Here is a 20,550-nt window from a genome sequence, read left to right on the forward strand (position 1 = left end):
TAAACAGTTATTCGGAAGTATATCTACAGCAAGATGAAATTAAATGGCGATTTATGATAGGCAACTCAGAACAAACGTGATTTTGGAATCACCATCTTCACAAACAATAAAATACAAAAAAACACTGCTGATTTGAGTAACAGTGCCAATTTCCATTTTTGTGGCAGTTCTAATGAATGTAGTTTCTTGTAACAATTTGTGCCGCTTGGGTGTATACAACTATATCCCAACGAAGGACGTACTTCATCTACATTGACGCTAACCGGGATCCCCAAAGCATATGGGATTTGAACTATGTAATTGGTTCCCTTTGTAAAAATATGAGCTACCATGCGTCCACATCGTTTTCGCTTCAGTGAACGTTGGAGCGTCCGTATTGTGTTTGTTGCCACAAGACACCGTATTGGAACCAATCCCATATGCAACGGATACTGAATTCTGTGTGCGTGGTTTCCATGTGTGAGGGACCCACATAGCCGTAGTGGTAAACGCGCGACTATTCAGCAAAACCATGCTGAGCGTTAGTACCTGCCACACGATATACGAATGCGAAAATGGCAACTTTGGCAAAGAAAGCTCTCAGTGCTCATAAGAACACTAAGCTGAGAAGCAGGCTCTGTCTCAGTGAGGACGTTATAACAAGCAGAAGATGAAGAAGAAGAATAGGAAGAAACTGACGGTCTTAGGTTCGAATCCCACTGTTCGACGATCTTTTCGTATAGGAAATGTAATCGATTTTCCAGGGCATAGAGTATCTTCGTGCTCACTGCACGATATATACATGAGAAAATATGCGGGACACAGTTCGAACGAAACGTGTAAATTTCTGAGATATATAATCAGGGTTGGGAAAAAATCTAAAATTCATTCTACAGTAGCCAAACAAAGCCAATCGCAGTCAGCGAAGCCACTGAAACTCACGCCTATCGCTGCTGTAGGCAAAATGCCTTGAAAATTGCAAAACACCCGTTGCTAAGGGCAACCCAAAATTACTGTACAAAAATGTTCTATTTCCCGCTGCATTTCCCGCATTTACAGTCTTCAATGACACTAACGATTTAGAAAATTCATGCACCCAACATAGGCTACTTGATGAGATTCACGTTTTTAAACTACTGTACTGGGAAAGCCACGTGATTTTCGCGAAATTCAAGCCTACTACTACAGTCGCCTCTCCACATCTCGATATCGAAGGGACCATCGAGATAGGGAGAGATCGAGACAAGGAACAAATTTTTGATGAATACTAGATTAAAAAACACACCGTTGCCAAGAAAGTAATACACAAACAAACGTCATGTTGCGCTCCTAATTTGTTTTGAATCCCAAAACTTTGGTCTAGTAACCTTCGATATTGGTCATATCGACATACGGAGAGAAAATTGAGAACGAAAAATAATCAGAAACACATCGAGATATGGAAATATCGAGATAAGGAGGATATCGAGATATGGAGAGTGAAAATGTATGCAGACTGAAGGGACTTATGAAATCATCGACATAAGGAGAAATATCGAGATGTAGAACATCGAGATGTGGAGAGTCGACTGTATTACCATTCCCAGCACTGCATATAATGCACATTATTGGAGCATGGAATATCATGGATATTTACATGTTATGTCATGTAAACTTCAATTATATGTCATGTAATCCAGTAGGATTCTGTGTGATTACATGACATATAACACCTTTTTACATGATTTCAGACTTAAATTTACATGACGTTATGTTTACATCGCATAAATGAAGTTTACATGACGTGTAATCTTCATTATTTTTAACTGTGCAGGGCTAAATATCTCGTTAATAAAGATAGAAAAAAAATAGAAAATATTCAATTGGAAAAGAAAACTTTCTTTGATCGAGAATTCCTTTCCAAAAAAGCGTTTTTTAAACGTGTTTGAACAAACAGGCTATTTTTTTTTGAAATCAGTTTTTTTTGTTTTTTTTTTTTTTTTAGTAGCAAAGTGATTGCCTAACAAGAGTTTTAAAATTGAAACAATTATTTGACTATTGGATTATGAGAACGGAATCCAATTATAGTAACTATCGCATCTCTTTGAACATTAAACCTAGGCTTAGGCGTCGAGTGGGGGGTCATTTACGGTACTCGTTTATCAAGAACACTTATCTACGATGGACTAAGGTAACCAATAAGCAAGCGTAGTCCTATTTTTTTATAAATCGGGCATGTCTGGCTAATACTGAACTACTGAACGACTAAATCGCCAATTAGGAGCGTTAAGTGGTTAGAGTGTTGAATCAGAACCTTCTCAGGAACTATTCAGATAACCTTTTTTTTCGAACGTTGCAACGGACATAAGCCCCACAATCTCCTAATCTGAAAAGTTTCCTCTGCCCACAGTGGAAACTTTTCGTTTGAAATAGAGAGAGAATCGCACTGTACCCACATGATTTTGACCGTTCTCTTTGCCGTCGCAATTCTGGTGACCCAGCTGATATAACATCATCAAAAAACAGTCAAAACATTTCCCATTCTACACAACAACACGACGGCGACCAGAGACGATAGTCGGCTTCATAGGGTGCAGCAGTGTGCGATCCAATCCAAGTAGTCTCTCGCTCTCCTTGTTCGTTGTCGTCAATGGGTGATGGTATTGACTCTTAAAAGTGTGACGTTCTGCACAAACCGACCGACAAACAGTGCGATAGAGTGTCAGAGTGAAGGTGTAGATTGATTGACTGACTTACCGACTGATAGTGGCAGCATCTAAGCAATGAGTGCGAATATTAGTGACGAAGAGGAGCTCAAGATGTCTAGATTGTTAAAGTTAGCTCAAAAATTTAATTGTTTTTACCTGAATGGTAAGTATAGGAGTTTGGAACGAAATTGTGTGCCTGCAAGTAGACCAAGAAAGGCTTGCACTCCATCCCATTTTGAGTGAGCGAATTCGATTGCATAAAATCGATAGCGATGTGGGACAGATGGCAAAACACTTTGGGTCAACAACATCCACCCCAAGTGTGGATATTTCTGATGTAATTCGAGAGGTTTTTGATCCCGAGGTGTTTGGAGTGGAATTCTCGCCATCAAAGTAGGCCCTCGAACGAGCAGACAAATATTTTCCTGAGGTGACCATCTTGATTTCAGAAAGGGGGAAAATCGGTTTATCCTTGAATATTATTTCGCATTAACGCCCCGAGAACATGACGTTTCATGCTACAGATTAAGCAAGTGTGAACACTTTATGTACATAGTTTGAAACAAGCTATCAATGATGACGAAGATTTGGTCACCATCAAGCCTGGACCTTGAACCCCTGTTATTACCTCAGTAGTCACTTAGGCAACCCTCATCGCAACAACGAGTAGGTTTTGAAACGGCGCCTACTCTACCATCCCGCGAATTATTTATTTTTAGTAAAAATGTTTTTATTTATGATAGCGTCAGTCGTGTTCATGCAAACTATACCTATTTGTTGGTAAATAAATGGCCGTCGCTGTCGAGTTGTGGTCTCGACGTAATGGAAGGATACAATCGTTAAATCGTCAGGAATTCGCGTAAGACATATGTTGATGGATATTTGATGTGAATGTGCAGAAACCTCGACCTACATGTTTATGCATTTGAATCGATAATCAAAATGAAACAAAACCCTAGCAACCACAATCTTATCTACGCTGTGGTACGCCTACTTTGATCGTGGACCCACTCAATTTCAGAATTTCCCTACGGTGCCATGTCATGCATTTTTATGACTTTAATTCGCTACAAAGTTCATTCTCCGCAATCAAAAAACAACCCCTGCAAAACTTGTTTGTGAGTCTGTTTTTTCCTCAATAATTGCATCGCTCTTTTTTTTTGGCAGGCCTAGCGAAGGGCGAGTGTCGACCATTCGTCATCGATGGACAGCAGGTTGGACTGATTAGCCAGAATGTGATGGAGCAATTGTTCCGATATCCGGAGGTGTTCTGCATCAAAGACGCTGAACAGGGTAAACAGGTGAGTGTTTCCAGCTGGATCTACGATTTGAACACTAAAACTACTGCAGACAAAGTGGGCGGGCCAGCATAAGTAACTCATGGAGACGCATGGTACATTAGTCATTCCTGGGGTCTTAAGACGTAGACGGTTTATCTTAGAGATATGCAACGTTACTTGCGCAATCAGATTCTTCTTGGCATTTCGTTCCAACTGGGACATAGCCTGCTTCTTAGCTTCGTGATTTTATTGAGCACTTCCAAAGTGTTAAGAGTTTTCTTTGACAAAGTTGTCATTTTCGCGTTCGTATGTCGTGTGGCAGGCACGATGATACTCTATTATCAGAGAAGCCAAGAAAAATTCCGTAACGAAAAGATTCTGGACCGACTGGGAATCGAACCCAGATTTTTTCAGCATAGTTTTTAAATAAGCCAAATTTCAAGATAACTGTTTCCGATCCCGATGGAGGAAGACTGCCGGTTCACAGGCGCCCTGACGAACATTTGCCGGTGCTGTTTCGCAAATTACTCAGCTAAACTTCGGCGGTGGACTCCGACTCGACGTTACCCGACCAGAATCACATAACAAAATTACAACAAATTCCTATCAGCAGCAGTTAAAAATAACAGAAGTTGATAAAATTTTGTTATCAAGATGGCTTTGTTCTCAACTTGTTATATTTTTAGTAACACATTTATAACATCATTTGTTATATTTTTGACATCGCATTTATAAGTTTGTTGCAAAAAACATCCGATGTCATAAACAGTAACATAGTTTGCAAAAATTTTGTTATTTTGTAACATCATTGCAACACATTCTGTAATAGTTTTGATATAATTGTAACAGGGATTGTTATATTTTAGTTTGATTTGGTTCAAATTTTGTTAGAATTTTTGTTATTTTAACTACTAACGGTTCATGTTTTATAACAACTGGTGATATAAAAAAAATCATATCAGGGGAACACATTCTGTTATAATCTTGTTTCTTACATCTGGTCGGGTAGTCGGCCAAGTGCTAGGGTTGGTTCTGCAATTCCGGTTGGAGGATGACTTTCGCTTTGCAGGCGCGCGACTACTTATTACCGATACTACGCTACGCTCGCTCTTCTCAATCTAGTCCCCGAAGGAAGATCTAGCCTACTCCGATCGCGGCCTTAAGCTCTCTGGTCTTGACGCCAACGGAGACATAATCTGCTTCTTGGTCCTCTAATGTTGGATATGATCCTAGCTACAGCGTTAGCTGCTTTCGCTGCGTTTTCGCAGGCATAGTGGCCGTTGAAGTTTAGCCTGTCGTCGACCATTTTTCCAAGGTGCCTTAGAGAGCGCTTTGACAAAATTGCGTGTCCTCCAACGTTGCTCTCGAACTGCTAAACCGCCTTGAAGTTGCTGACCAGCACCACTTAAGTTTTGTGATGAGCCAACTGCAGCTTGACTCCAGTCATCCGAGATTCAATGATGTCTAGCGATTCCGCCGTCAGCATCTCCACCTCTTCCACAGTCTCTCCAGTTATCACAAGAACGACGTCATCTGCGAACCCGACGATCTCAACTCCATTCGGCAGCTTAGCACTCAATCGTACATCATATTTCACAGCGTTGGACCAAGTACGGATCCTTGTTGAACTCCCGCCGTTACTTTGCTTGACATGTTCCACACAAAATATCGACTCGTGGAGCAGAAAAACTGTTTATAGGGACAATCATAGTACCGTTTTGATTCATATTACGGACCGCTTCAAATTCCGGACACTCTCGTTTGTATGGGAAACATTTCACACGAAATGTTTCAATTTTCGCCGTCCAAAAGTTCTCATTTTCGAGGCTCGTTTTATTAGGTTTTTTCCATGAATATCATTGCAAATTTATAATGCCCAACTATCTTAGACGTCTCTTAAGTGGTTGAACGATTTCAATTGATAATTTGACTGTTCCATTAATGATTATCACGAGCTGTCCGTAATTCGAATCAAAGCGTCCGGAATATGAGGCAAAAGTGAGGGAGCGTCCGGAATAAGAATCATGAAAAGGCCACACGTTTTGATTTATTTAAATTTGTTCAAGTTGCGGACGCGTATTCTTTACCCACCATCCGAAAGTTAAGGGCTTCCGACGCTCGATAACGCTAAAAAATCATACAGAATGATTTATTTTGTATGGTCCAAGCTGGGTTATACTTCACTGAGGCCTTAAGTGTCCGTAATATGAATCAAAACGGTAACCATGTTTTTGTGTCTGTTACTCAAGGCATGAAACATCGATTCATGGAGTTGTTTTCAGCGATTTAGAGACAAAAGGTCGAAAGACAAAACGTCAAAAGAACAAAACCTGGCAAATGGTTTACTTCACGCATGGCTAGTAATGATAGAGTGTTTTTAAAATAGGAACTTCAGAGACCATAAATCTTCTAAATCAAAAAGGAATCAAAAAGAGACCAGCCAGGAAACAAACTTAACACAGACTAAACATCAGCCAGGGAATACGCAAGAGTAAATTATATAAGCAAGGGATCCCCAAAGAAGGTCGTGAAAGTCTTAATCTTTCACGAACCTCCTTGGGGATTCCTTGTGACATCACGCCAGGTGTAGCTCAAACATTTTCTCATAATTTCTGTCATCTGAAATTCGTTAAGACATTTGCCCAAAATGAATCCCAAGATTTGTACAAGAATTCCAGTGATTCTTTTAACGGATTTTCCTAGAAATATCTTCAAGGTTTTTGTTCAGGATACAATTGTTTTCTTCTTCCAACAATGTCTTCAGGAATTACTCCGGAGATTCCTCCAAAAATTTTACAAGAAAGTCATAAGTTTTACAGAAATGTATCCAATAATTCTACCATAGAATTTGAACATAATGAACATAGAAGTCGCAAAATAATGAACGCACTATATACGATACGAGTAGACTTCAATTTGAAATCTGTATATCCCAAAATATAGATAAATTAGAAATTTGGGGTCTTCGGTCAAGTACCTCAATTTAATTTGGAATTTTACCGCTAGGTGGTGCTAGTGGACATGAAGGTATACTTTTGTTTTGCAGATATCTCAGGTGAATGACCGCTTATAAGGATAGCGTCTACGGTAAAGTTGTTCAGTAAAATAAGGGCTATCATTGTTCGTGATAGATGATGCAAAACTTTGCCACCAGGTGGCGCAAGTAAGCATGAAACTTTTGTTTTGTAGAGAACACAGGAGCCAGATCACTTAGAAAGATAACGTCTTTGGCAAAGTTGTTCAGTAGCTCAATAACTATCATTATTTTATTCTATTCTATTCTAGGCTTGCACAACCAATAATGAAAAGCAACCTGGAAATATCAGCGTTTCTACTGTTATTTTCTTGTCAGTATCAATATTTGCAGCATACCTATCATTAGTGATATGACACAAATATTGAAATGGCCAGGCCCAATATGCAGACTAATGGAGTTGAACATAATTCAAAATTACGATTCTGTTTCTGTTCGGGATGAACCACTGCGACCAGTTTTCTTTGATCTTTTGTGATATACCCGTGTCCTTTGTTTAGTGCATGTCGTTCTACTCCATTACTATTGAGAAATAATGAAGTAGTCGTCTTTTATACAAATATCATTCTTCACCATTTTTCATAGAGCCTCTTTAGAAATAGATACCGCTATTTATACCTTTTGGAGAAAACAGTTTGTCACCATTAAACTCTCAAAAGCGCGCCCCTTAATCAGGTTCGGCCACTAAGCTGGTTGAATGATACTGATTTTGACCATGCATCGGTACTCTAGCGTATCAAATTATTGCTTCTACTTATAAGGTTCAAAGTCGTTTTTTGAAACTGTGAACAGGTTTCATCGCATGAGACATTTAGATTCCTTGATACAAAAAGCTTATTTTAGAAGTTAAGAGGTCTGCTACTCCACTGATTCGGAATCGTTTCCCTCCTAGATATCGAAAGATAAACTCTTCAACTCGGAAAGAACTTGTCTCATGAGTTGAAACCAACCTCAGATGCTGATTGAGCCATTTTTCCACTTCGACCTCCTCATCATCTAGGACAAATAGGTAGGTCTTAGTGACTTGTTACTCTCTTATACTCTTCCGACTGTAACTTATAAGTATTCACAAGAACAGATACAACAAGAGTACAATTTGGTAGATCTTACCCCGTAACGCACCTCGAAAATGTGATCTACCCGCGTTACGGGTAAAAATTACGATAGCCCCTCACGAGTGACATGAGCGTCACACAACGAATAAATGCGAGTTCATCCGTATATGGATTAATGCACGCGTTCACTATTTGACGTTTGAGCGGTGCCGTGTTATTTATGTGATCATGGCAACTAGTGAATTCGGCACCGTTCAAAAGTCAAATTAGTGAACTCGTGTATTGGTCCTTGGACCCGTGCACGCGTTCACGTTTGAGCGGTGCCGAATTCACTTGTTTCCATAGTCACGTAAAAACACGGCACCGCTCAAACGTCAACGAGTGAACGCGTGCATTGGTCCATAGAGCTTAGTGACATTTGAACACACGTAGACTAGCATACGCTCGTCATACACAGTTTGTTTTTGTTTTCCTCAAAGAAACTTGCACATGCTTTCCAGACTCATCAAAATGCATATGGAAATATTACCCAATTTGAAAAATTTACACTCGGATTCTGGGTGTTTTTCGAGACAGAGTGCATATTGTTTTTCTCTAAGGTTCACAACTACATCTACACTAGGGCACCCATACCATTGGGCGTGATAACTATGGACCAATGTATTCACAAATTTGACGTTTAAGCGGTGCCGAATTCACTCGTTGCCTTGGCCACATAAATAATACGGCACCGCTCAAACGTCAAATAATGAACTCGTGCACTGGTCCATCGTCATGCTAAGGAGTAGTACTACAAACACGCTAAAAATAGGCTACTCATTATGCATCATATACCACACAGTATGATTGTTCTTGGATTTTTCCTTTCCCTTCTTCATACATAATAAAAAATGGTTCCCCTATTTGATACATTTCAGTTCAACGCGCGAAAACTGATTGACATGTATTACATATATAATATAGGAAAAAATGTTCGTTTATTATTTTAGTTTGCCAAATCCGAGCTGCCGTGGCTTCAGGTTAACCCCTTCCATATTTTTTTTTGCAAATCTCATCAACCTAATTTGCCGGCAAACGTCAGCTTGATTTGAACTGCTGCTCGTTTTCTATGGATTTTTTTTAATTCCACCTGGCAAAATATCGTTTGATAGGATGGAGTTCTGGGCTGTTGGGAGGGTTGTGGTCTTTGCCAAGTCTGGTCGAGGCACTCTTAGACGTAGATTCATGGTTCTCTTGATTTATGGTTCCCGTAGTGATGAAAATGTCACTTTTTAGACCACACGTGAATATGGCATGCCAGACGGGTTATTGTTTAGGGAATTTCGATAATTTCTCGCATAATTTCTGATCTCGCCCTAAAAGCCATTGGTAACCAAGTGTGCAGCTTGCTGATACTGAGCAAACCAATGGATTTTCACGTTATTCAGCAATGCTACGAAGAAGAGAAGATTTTCATCTATCTCACATTGGTGATAGTTTTTATTTTCGTCTGTCATTTGCTTGAAAACGACGAGCTGCACACTCGGTTACCAATGGCTTTTAGTGTGAGATCAGAAGTTATGCGAGATTTGATGGTTTGGAAAATTTTGGCCACCTTCTCGTTTCCTGATGGGTTTAAAACTCTTGTCCCGGAAACTGCTTGAAATCCACCTTCATATAAATATCGTGTGAGAACGTCGAAGCAAAATTTTGACACGCTGTTCCTCTTACTTGGACGTTATTGTGCTCTGTAAGAAAAATCTATCTGAAAGTGTTGATATAGGAAGTCGATGCCGGTTATGGACCCTTTGCGTATTATGGACCCCCTACAGAAAAACATAAAATTAGCACTCAAAGCAACCTTATTCCTATGAAAATCCACCGGGGGAACTTCGATTGCATTGTTAGTCAGCAGTTTCAGGCTAAATATTTGGATTGAGGCGCACAAATATAGATATTTGAACAGTTTTGTAAATGAAACCACACAAGAGGGTCCATAATACGCATTTCCAGGTGGGTCCATAATAGGCACGATGGCAGCGAGCCGGATTACATGGGAATCAAATGGAGGGTCCATAATACGCAACGTCAAATTTGTAAACAATCCTATTATGGACCCCGGGAGGGACAACAGTTTTCCAAATGTATATTTCTCTGGGAAAATCGTATGATTTTGTATGTTGCATGGGTGTACTGTGAAGTAAAGACATTGAACTTGTTATTAGACTCCACAAAACGTATATCGGCCTGAGATATAATTGCGGAAAGGCGTCGAGAATGAATTTCAGCTACTAAGGGGTCCATTACTAGCATTGACACCCTACCGTCGCAGTGATTATAAAAACCACCAAATGTTTCAGGTTTAGCAAATTTGGAACATTCGCGTCCTTAAATAACGAAAAAATCCAAGCCTACTTGACTTTAACGTTGAGTTTGATTTGCGCGCATATTATCTGCGCGTTACCGCCGCCGCTGAATGTGGATTTTAAATGAGCGCCGCAATATTTTGAAAACTGGAAAGCAACAGGTTTTTACCACATGACTGATTTGACAGTTCTATGCTATTATTTCAACAGGGCCTAACTGACAGCGATTTCTCTTCAACGATCCTCTCTTTTGCCAATAACTTCGCTAAAATAGATAGATCTGTAATATTTCTTGTTAATGAAGCAAGATATATTGATTCTTCATCCTACAGCACAAAAATATGTTACGAAAAGAGAATCAGTTTTCTGTAATAACGCAAAGAGAGCAACGATGAAGAGAAATCGATGAATGCAGATAAGCCCCTAAATTAAAAAAAAAACAACACAGAGTTCTTGTTTTTAATTATGAATCGTGGTTTACGGCTAACCAGCCCAGTGGAAGTTTAACAACTACCGAAAAGCTAAACATTACATATAATTTGCAATTGGATTAGATGGACAAATTGATGTGAAGATTTGCGAAAAAGTTACACGTCTTCTCAGTGAGAATCGAACTCACGACTCCCCGATCTCTAGTTGGGGCGCGTTAACCACTACGCCATGAGAGGACTCATGAACGCAGAAGTTAACCTGAATTCGATATCAGCTCAATAATCACGTGGTCCTTTTTCGCAAAGTGCACCTCTTTCGGAAGAATTAGATGCCCATCCAAACACAACGCTTTCTATATATATCCAATGCCTAGCCCGAGAGCGCATTGTTTTTTAGATATAGGAATAGCACACTACACTAGCCAGCAACTGCGCTGGCTGAGGTATCTATTGTGTGGGCTTCCAAAGGGTCGCGACGTTCTCAAACGACCGGTTACGGAACATGAGTCCGTTGCTCGATAAATACTTGTTTTTAATTATGAATCGTGGTTTACGGCTAACCAGCCGAGTGGAAGTTTAACAACTACCGAAAAGCTAAAAAACACAGAGTTCGTCAAAAAATCCGATTTAAGCACGAAACACACTCGTTTTCGAATGCGACATTTATTTTCACTTATCATCCTGATGTTAAGTGCGTATAATTTTATCCAGTTTTCTGTAGTCAGAAGATAATTTAGCCACATTTTATTGGGCGTAATGATAAACGGGGCCCAGATAGTCGTAGCGGTAAACGCGCAGCTATTCAGCATGACCAAGCTGAGGGTCGTGGGTTCGAATCCCACCGGTCGAGGATCTTTTCGGGTTGGAAATTTTCTCGACTTCCCAGGGCATAGAGTATCTTCGTGCTTGCCACACGATATACACATGCAAAAATGGTCATTGGCATAGTAAGCTCTCAGTTAATAACTGTGGAAGTGCTCATAAGAACACTAAGCTGAGAAGCAGGCTCTGTCCCAGTGGGGACGTAACGCCAGAAAGAAGAAGAAGAATGATAAACGATTACCAGTACAATTAACTCTTCCTTACTCGATATTCAGTATCTCGATATCGAGTTAAAGAACCATAGTAAAAGTTGGTTTTCATGGCTACCTCGGTGGTCCCTTGGATCGCAGTTACACTGGTTTTGTGTTCTGTAACTCGATATTTCCCTAACTCGATGGTCCCTTTAATATTGAGCAAGGGAGAGTAGGGGAAAGTGGGGCAGTTTGGTCACCTTAAGGAAAAGTCGATAAAAGTGCTGAAAATATTATGAATTTTTCGAATGTTTGCATAATTTACAACAATTTTTAGATGAACACACTAGATCCGCATGATTTCCTTTGTCTCATAAAGTTCACGGATGAATGATTGATTTTTCAAAATTTGTAATTTTTCGAGTCGATTTTTTGCTGATGGGGTGATATGAGCACCCCATTTTTGATTGCAAAATAATCTCATATAATCTATTTTATTTTTATTTTATTTTATTTTATTGATGTACAAGGGGGTCAGGGGCCAAGTCTCCAGCATAAGTTTGAAAACTCATACCGTCCATAATACACCGGGGGAATTGGAGTTTGGGAAGTAGGCAACGCAACATCTTTGACCAGAAGGTTCTTTAAGTTTTGCTTTTACTCTAGACTTCCCCTACACGTATGAATGATGCAAGGTCGAAAGAACATGAATCAGTCATACATCTAACGGTAGTGAAGTGTTTTGCCTAAGGATATGTGAAAGGAGGGATTTTGTGTGGTGTTTTGTAAATCGCTCTGTGGAACAAATTTGTTATTAGTTAAATAATAAGTTCATTTGATTTACCTTTCAATTAGTATTCAATGATTACAGAAACTTTATACTTAACAAAGGCGTGGAGTGCAGCGAGCTTGGTGGGCGGATCAAGTGCGTATCGATTTGGCGAGCGTGGGACAGAAGCGAGGATGGAGAGCTGCGATCGCAAACCGAAGTTTTCTCGGCCATTACGCTGCCATGATAAGAGATGCCTTTCCTCTCCGTTGAATTATTCCTCGAAGCGGGTTAGATATGAAAACAAGGATAAAGAGAGAAGGAATGTTAGTGATTGTTACATGCTTTATAGCAGTATTGGCCTACATTGAAGTCATACAAAATTTCGCTCTTTGGATTCCCACGATAACAATCTCTGAAACTAATGATAAACAACAAAAAATGAATCCGAAAGAGCGAGAACCTTGATGTTTCAATGTATGACAATCCAGCTTTATTGCATGTGAGAAGTTCTTGGTGATATTCTCACAACGGCCATTCAGAATGGTTCCACGGATGAGATAAAAGATCATTATGATATAATTAACGCAAAGACATGTTAGTAAGCTCAAACGATTATTGTATTTGCAACTGTTAATTTTAATAGTTAAGCTAAGGGTCGGTTATTGCATATAACTTTATAGATAAGCAGAAGTAAAGCACAAACGCGAAGTAATGACCTTCCATCCCATCTTCAAGTGCTCCCCACAAGCACAACACTTCATTCTGGCACTTTAGAACGTCCATGTTGTAACTTGTTCACACAAGAAATCTGCCTCGACCGAGTTGGCAGAACGCACCCGTACCCCTTTCTGAACCAAAGGACAGGGGAAAATAATCTCATATAATCTAAAAATTAAATTATGTTGTTACTACACTTGAAAGTTATTAGTATTTACTAGTGGGCCCGGCAAACTTCGTCTTGCCATCAAGTAGGCTGTTGAAAAATGCTATGGATCGTCCCATACGAAATGACAGCTCCGTTCAAACTCGTTTTTCCCACTTTCCCGGTGAATATCCTGGGATTTTTATACACACAAACACGTCGGAACACTTGACGAATAAAACAGAAAAATAATCATTCAAAAGGGTTGACCCGTTCGGAAGCCATTTCGTGACATACAAACACTACTCCATTTTTATTTATATAGATAAATACTCCGTGCAAGAAGATATATTTTTTTAAGAACATTCTAACAGTCAAATGTCATCATTTTGAAATGATAAAATTTAAAATGGCCATTCGGGGCAATATGGGCAGTTTTTTCGAACATCATTTATTTAATTTTCTTTGAGTTTTGAACACTGACCTTCAACATGCATATTGCTTCATTTCCTCATCAGCTTTGGGATTGCATGTTATTTCAGATGAAATAACAAGAATTTATGAAGTTTTCAAGGGGTGCTCATTTCACCGCCCCGACTACCCCTAGACTGTAGTAACTTTTTTTTCTCTTGCGAGATTTGTCACTACCACGCGGGGTTTGAAGGGGGCAAAACCTAATTTTGTTTACACAGCACTAGCGTCACGCAGATAGAGGCTGGCTTCAAGAACTAGCGCTCACTTCAGGGGGTTGTTAAAAACTCCTCATAGCATCCATTGTACATATACTCAACTTTCAAATGCAGCATTTCAGATTATTTGCACACCAATTTGAAGTTGACCAATTTTTGCGCTTTTGCGTCTTTATAGTAATTTTCCTCTTAGTAATCGGTCGTTCTTGCTTTTATATTCAATTTTCGATTGAGTTTTCCCTATCCGAGTGGTCTCTCAATTTGTTTAGCTTTAAGATTTCTTTCTTACGCTTTTTCCTATCTTTTAAAATATGTTGAAAGTATTGTCTATTTTTTCCAACTGAGTTTATAAAGACACTACACGTTAATGCTTCCAGTGGGCTGTTTGCCCTTTGAAGGAAGCACCACACTAGACAACGGAGTAGCATGCAACGCCCAGTGGCACAGTCGGAAAGCATTCCTCTTGAAAAGTTTTCGGCCTGAGGCGGGAATCGAACCCACACTCCTTAGGGGCCGTCCATAAATGACGTAGCATTTTTTCACTGATTTTTTACACCTCCCTCCCCCCTCGTAGCATTTCTTCACAAATTCTGGAACTCCCCCTGGAAAATACGTAGCATATCATGCAAACACCCCCCCCCCCCCCATTATTTTTTTATTTGTTTTCCTTAGTGACTGGGTTGAAACAAAAAAATGGGATTGAACAGTTCAATACAAAGTTTGATATTAATTACTTTCTGAAATGTAAGGATAATCTAATCTATCAGTTTGATATACAGTTGCGCTCAAAAGTAATTTGGAAAAGTTTTAAATAAACATTCTCCTTGGTTTTGGTTTTCAGTTTCATATAGGCTAAACTATATTACTTTTACTGTTCTTACCATGAAAAACAAGTTTACTATATATTTTGATTGGATTGATGAAGCTCGTTACTGTCGATTTAGGGTCCAATATATTTTATAATATATTGAACAAAAATTTGGTTATATTAGAGGATTCTTTTTTTAATAATTCGTTGTTGGGAAATAGATTTCAATGAAGATGATCATGAAAATATATTAGTTTGAAATGAATCATTGTTAATATTATCAAATTTCAAATCATTTTAACAAACAGTGGCCAGATACATAAAATATTACACTTGAAATATTTGGAATGTTTAGAAAATTTTAGCGATTAATATTTGTATATACAATAGTCTCTATTAATATTTCAGTTGAATTTTATTATCGTTTCCATACTGAAACAATCTTACACAACCTATAATGAAACAGTTAAGTAATAAAAAATTTCAAATTACCGAATTATTAAGAAAATTAAATGATAGGGCAATTTTTATAACACTCGAATCTATTACCCTCATCAATATTCAGGCTATTCCATCAAGAGCATTGATATATCAAAACAAATGATGAGTTGATTGGGTGGAGATCTCCTGCAACATGGAAGGCATAATTCACGGAAAAAATATCTTGTTTTAAATGTAATATTTGCCAAGAAGAGCATATTTTATTTTCTTGAAGAAATAGAGCCCCAACAGAAAATATGGATATGAAAACGGCTGACTTTGTCATGTTAATAAATGGCAAAAAATGTACTCCAAGTAGTTAGAGCATTGATTTTTAATCAATTTATTAAACTTTTATTTTGTTTATTTATTAATTTATTTATTTAGACACGAATATAATATAATATTCACATAATTATTTAAAGCTTCAAAACATCTGTTTGATTGCATTTATCAAGAAAATCTAAGGTTTCATAGATATTTTTTCAATCTTGTCATATGAATGTTTTGAAGCTTAATCATAATTTTATAACCCAAGTTTATAAGTAAAAAAAAGAAGCTTCAGCGCCTTTCTTTTAACGGACTTGATTCAAAATGCTACGTCTACTAGCTAGGACCCCTCCCTCCCCCTCGTCACAATACGTCACAAATTCGTGAAGGCCCCCCTCCCCCCTAAAAAAGCTACGTCATTTATGGACGACCCCTTAGCACGATGCGGCTAAATGCCTCGGTGACACTATCCGCACGGCTACGAAGCCCACGCATCTTCAATTCTTTTTCTAATGTTGAGGACCACTTAGGTTTAATTTAAAGGCCGCTTGTAGCAGGTGGTTGCCATCGCGTCTCACAATGTGGCCCCAATATAGTGTACTGGACGCTTTTTAATAACTGCTCTACTAATGAGAAGACTTCTTGTCGTTACTTTGTCTTTTTCCCTACTTGCTTTATACCATTCTTGCACATTTTTTCTCTATATTCTTCTTAGTGATCGCATTTGCATTTAACCCGAATGTTATTGTGGGAACTATTACGGCACTTTAAATGTTCCTCACCAAAGCTCATGGAGGTTCATTTTTTAAGCAATGAGAGAACCATTTGGCTTGCGCGTATTCCTTGAGAACATTACTGTTTAACATTGTCGAGCTTGTGTAGAACTCCGGTAAGTCCCGATATAAACGGCTTGGCTTTTATATCCATGTACGCTATCTTTTAGGTACCTTCGTCTGCTTCTTTGGTGGATAATGGATCTCGTATTATAAATGCGAACTTTCCTGATTGGATCTGGAGTCCTTCCTCTAGCAACAGCATTTTAAGGTAGTTCACGAGCTCATCAAGCTGTGTAAGGTCCTTGCTAATGATAAAAATATCATCTGCATATGCAAAATTTACCGGTAGCTTAGTGCTTCTTCCTTGACCCATTGAGATTCCATGAAATTTGTCCTTCTAGTTCATCAAAATTTGATGCAGAACTATAGTGAGTAATCTAAGCGATAACAGGCAACTCTGCTTCACTCCTTTTAACTATAGTTGACGTTTTCTGATTTTTCATTCCCGATCGGACTATCTTATTTATTAGATAATTCGGAACTTTAAAAAAGCGTTACGCATTTCTCACGGATCTTTGGTTTACAGTATCGAATGCTTATTTGAGGTCAAGCGTGAAAACGTATAGATTCCTTCTATTTTTTAAATTCTGTGTTAGGGCTAGTATCATTCTAGTATCATTCCAAACATTACATTCATTTCAAGAACACTAAGCTGAGAAGCAGGCTCTGTCTCAGCGGGGACGTTAATGCCAAGAAGAAGAAGAATAAAAGAGAAAAAAAAGTTTTCAATTAACCTAAATATATAACGCATTAACCGTGGAAATAGAAGATTGCAATGATTTTTGTCCAAAATTAATAATTATTTTATTTGACATTTGTTCCAATTTTTTAACATTGGATATTCTATGTAACTCATTAGTACTACACCAGGGAGGAAGCTTCTGAATTATTTTCAAAATTTTATGTTGAATCCTCTGATAGATTCTTTCTATGGTGATATTTCCATTATCGCTGTGAATATATGATGATGTTATTAAATTGTGTCACATTTTTTTTGCATTTATTATACACAACATGGAAAAATCCACAAATTATTACGTACGGCACTTATCACAAATTTAAAAAACGTCATCATCATAAACACATTGACTGATAAGTCGACGAATTGACCTCCAAGAACATACACACAAGCTAATCTAGTCCAACCCCCGAAGATAACGATCCCCATTCTCTTCCATTCCACAGAACATCGTCGAGCTGAATCCTGCGTTTCGCGACTATACCGAACGTTCCGAGCAGGTCGATCGGGTACTGAAAGAATTCCGCTCCCAGGGTCTGTTTGTGGCGCTGAAGGGATGGCGCAACGAATGCTACGAAGTGCACGGTATTACCGGATCGCTCATGAAGATGGAACGATCGGCCACTTCGCTGTTTGGGGTGCGTAACTTCGGCGTAACGATCAACGGGTACATCAAGCATCCCTCGAAGGGCCTCTGCATCTGGTTGCAGCAACGGGCCGACACCAAGCAGACATGGCCCGGCAAGTGGGACAACATGGTCAGCGGCGGGTTATCCGTGGGCTATGGTATCCACGAAACGGCCGTCAAGGAAGCGGCCGAGGAGGCATCCATTCCGGACGGTTTGCTGAAGAATCTAGTGTCTGCCGGTTGTGTGTCGTGCTTCTTCGAAAGCGAAAGGGGCCTGTTCCCGAATACGGAGTTCGTGTTCGATCTGGAACTGCCGGAGGATTTCGTGCCTGAGAACAGCGATGGAGAGGTGCAAGACTTTGAGCTGCTGTCGGCCAACGAGTGCCTCGAGAGGTTATACTCGCCCGAGTTCAAGACCACCAGCTGCCCGGTGGTAGTTGACTTCATGATTCGCCACGGAGTTATTACGCCGGAGAATGGTAAGTGACTGATGGGAAGATCGATTGGTATTAATCAGAGCGAAACTAATTAAAGCATTTGCTCGAATATTTCTTCATATATTACTCCAAAGATTTCGTCAGGCATTCATTTATCGATTCTATAACGGCCTTCCCAAGGAATTGCTCCACACATTTCGTTTGATATCTTCAAGGATTCAACTTAGTTTTTAAGGATAACCCTAGAAATTAGTCAAACTGTTATGTCACATTTTTTTCAAGAAAACCTAAGAGACCTCCACGAGTTCAATCAGTGATTCTTCCATCGATTTCCCTAGGATTTCGTCAAGATTTCCGTTTAGAACACCTTCAAGAACTCAATCAATAGCATGAGCATAGATAACCGTACAATTCGTAGTTGCTTCTCCGTGATTGACCAGAACAATCGAAGTTGCACAGAGATTTAATGAATGGGCTTGGGATTAGCTTACCATTCTCAATGTGCACAAATCGAGAGCTCAAATTTTAAAAGTCAATAACGGCGCCGGCCACGTCCTTACGGTCATCGGGGAAGGAAAAGAATGTTAGTTAGACAACCGTTGTTATTAGAGACCGAGTATACCTCTGCACCTCCACAGTTGTCATGGAAAGGATATTGGGTTAGTGGTCTCAATAGATCAAACACTACAAACAATCCGCGGAACTTTTTTCTTTTCACTACTCGACCATCGTGCGACATGTTCGATCCTGCCCTCATCGCTATCCCCCGCAGGAGCAAGCGTCAAGGTCGAGGATCAAACAGAACTCTAGAAACATTATTCCAATAATACACATTAACTTATATTTGTTTCTATTTTATTTTCAGAGAAAAACTTCACGCAAGTCGTTGAGCTCCTACATGTCCCACTACAATCGCTCTACACTTATCGATCGCCACCACAGACAAACGGCCTCACCAATAGCAACGGCTTCAAGAACGGTCGCATCTAAATCTTAAAAAGGGTAAAACATTAGATGCAGGACCCCATTACGTTGCACATCCATGGTATACACTCGATGGATGCAGATTTTTACGGAAATTGAATGCAGTTAGGCTATTTACATTAAAAACAAATATTATATTCGTAGGTACATTCAACACATATATGCTACGTAGATGTTCTTGTCTTGTCGTTTTTTTTAAACAAATCAATCTGCTAAATCTATATAATCAATATATATTACTATACCCTAGTAGCATATGAAAAAAAAAATCAATTGAATCTTGCAAGCTACAATCTTTACATCGATTCGTTTCGATCCGTTGCGGGCGAGAGTTGTTTCCTGTTCTCGTTCCCAATTTGCGTACGACAAACAACAAAAAATGGATTTTTATGTATTTAGACTAGATAAGTGTAGATTCTGTTTTCCAATTTTAATCTATTTACAAAACGGCTCTAGCACACACGTTTAACAAATCTGCATCCGCTGATTTTGAGCTCCCAGCAAAAAAAAGAACGTATCATCGAACTATCTAGGCAATTGCGAAATGTTACAACACGCGATCGTATTACACCCTGTTCCTTGTGACAAACTTTTCTGCTCTATGAGAACTGTTTACTCAATTTAGTGAAAGCGTGATTGAGAATCGCCATCCAAAGTATACACACATTAACTTTAGGTATCAGTTAAGCTTGTAGGTATGATTGTAAGAGATTTGATAGTTTGAGACATACATACAGTGCGAGTTCTAATGCTCGGTTTGTTTGTTGATAAATGAAAGCAGTGCTTGAAAAACGAAGTTTATACAATTTTATTTATTTATTTATTTACAAAACAGTGTCGATGGAACGAGACTCAACAAGTTTCAGTTCTGGAAACGGGAGAATGTTTCCAATTTTCAAATGGGTATTCATGAGTACGACGTACTAAGCGACCTAAATATATGTGTTCCAAATTGTTTATCATTTTTTCTAGCTTCAGCACCATAACACAGTTATCCAAATAAAACAATGAATATCAATTGCAATTAAAGTGAAACTAGCACGACATACTGTTTGTAATATTATCGTTTTCTGGTGAATAAGCTCGCCTCCCACACGTGTTGAAATGATTTTTACCAGAAATATACTAGGCATGTTCTTCAACCGAATACTGGCGGGTGGTTTTGTCCGAAATTCCCCTATGATCCCATTTCCAAAATCATAATCAATGTCAATTTTAGTT

At 39.0% G+C, this 20,550-nt stretch overlaps 1 protein-coding gene across 2 annotated transcripts; it reads left to right on the forward strand.

Annotated features, from left to right (window-relative positions):
- The first annotated feature begins 2,482 nt into the window (after positions 1 to 2,482).
- LOC5577186 (uncharacterized protein YJR142W) lies at positions 2,483 to 20,476 on the forward strand. 2 transcript variants are annotated; one of them, XM_001663224.2, is made up of 4 exons: positions 2,483 to 2,829; positions 3,834 to 3,967; positions 17,727 to 18,387; positions 19,211 to 20,476. In XM_001663224.2, the coding sequence occupies exons 1-4, from the start codon at positions 2,742 to 2,744 to the stop codon at positions 19,333 to 19,335; spliced, it is 1,008 nt and encodes a 335-aa protein (XP_001663274.1). In that variant the 5' UTR covers positions 2,483 to 2,741; the 3' UTR covers positions 19,336 to 20,476. The 2 variants fall into 2 exon arrangements, with proteins under 2 accessions (XP_001663274.1, XP_021701710.1); XM_021846018.1 differs by lacking the exon at positions 2,483 to 2,829 and adding an exon at positions 3,695 to 3,740.
- The last annotated feature ends 74 nt before the right edge of the window (positions 20,477 to 20,550 follow it).

This window comes from Aedes aegypti, chromosome 2 (genome assembly GCF_002204515.2).
Source record: "Aedes aegypti strain LVP_AGWG chromosome 2, AaegL5.0 Primary Assembly, whole genome shotgun sequence".
NCBI classification, from domain to species: Eukaryota; Metazoa; Arthropoda; class Insecta; order Diptera; family Culicidae; genus Aedes; species Aedes aegypti.

What these genes read in the sequence shown, in the direction of transcription:
- LOC5577186 (XM_001663224.2), top strand. Translation starts at nt 2,742, where the DNA reads ATGAGTGCGAATATTAGTGACGAAGAGGAGCTCAAGATGTCTAGATTG. An exon ending in TAATTGTTTTTACCTGAATG is followed by an intron (nt 2,830 to 3,833) that starts GTAAGTATAGGA and finishes TTTTTTTGGCAG; the next exon opens with GCCTAGCGAAGGGCGAGTGT. An exon ending in ACGCTGAACAGGGTAAACAG is followed by an intron (nt 3,968 to 17,726) that starts GTGAGTGTTTCC and finishes TCCATTCCACAG; the next exon opens with AACATCGTCGAGCTGAATCC.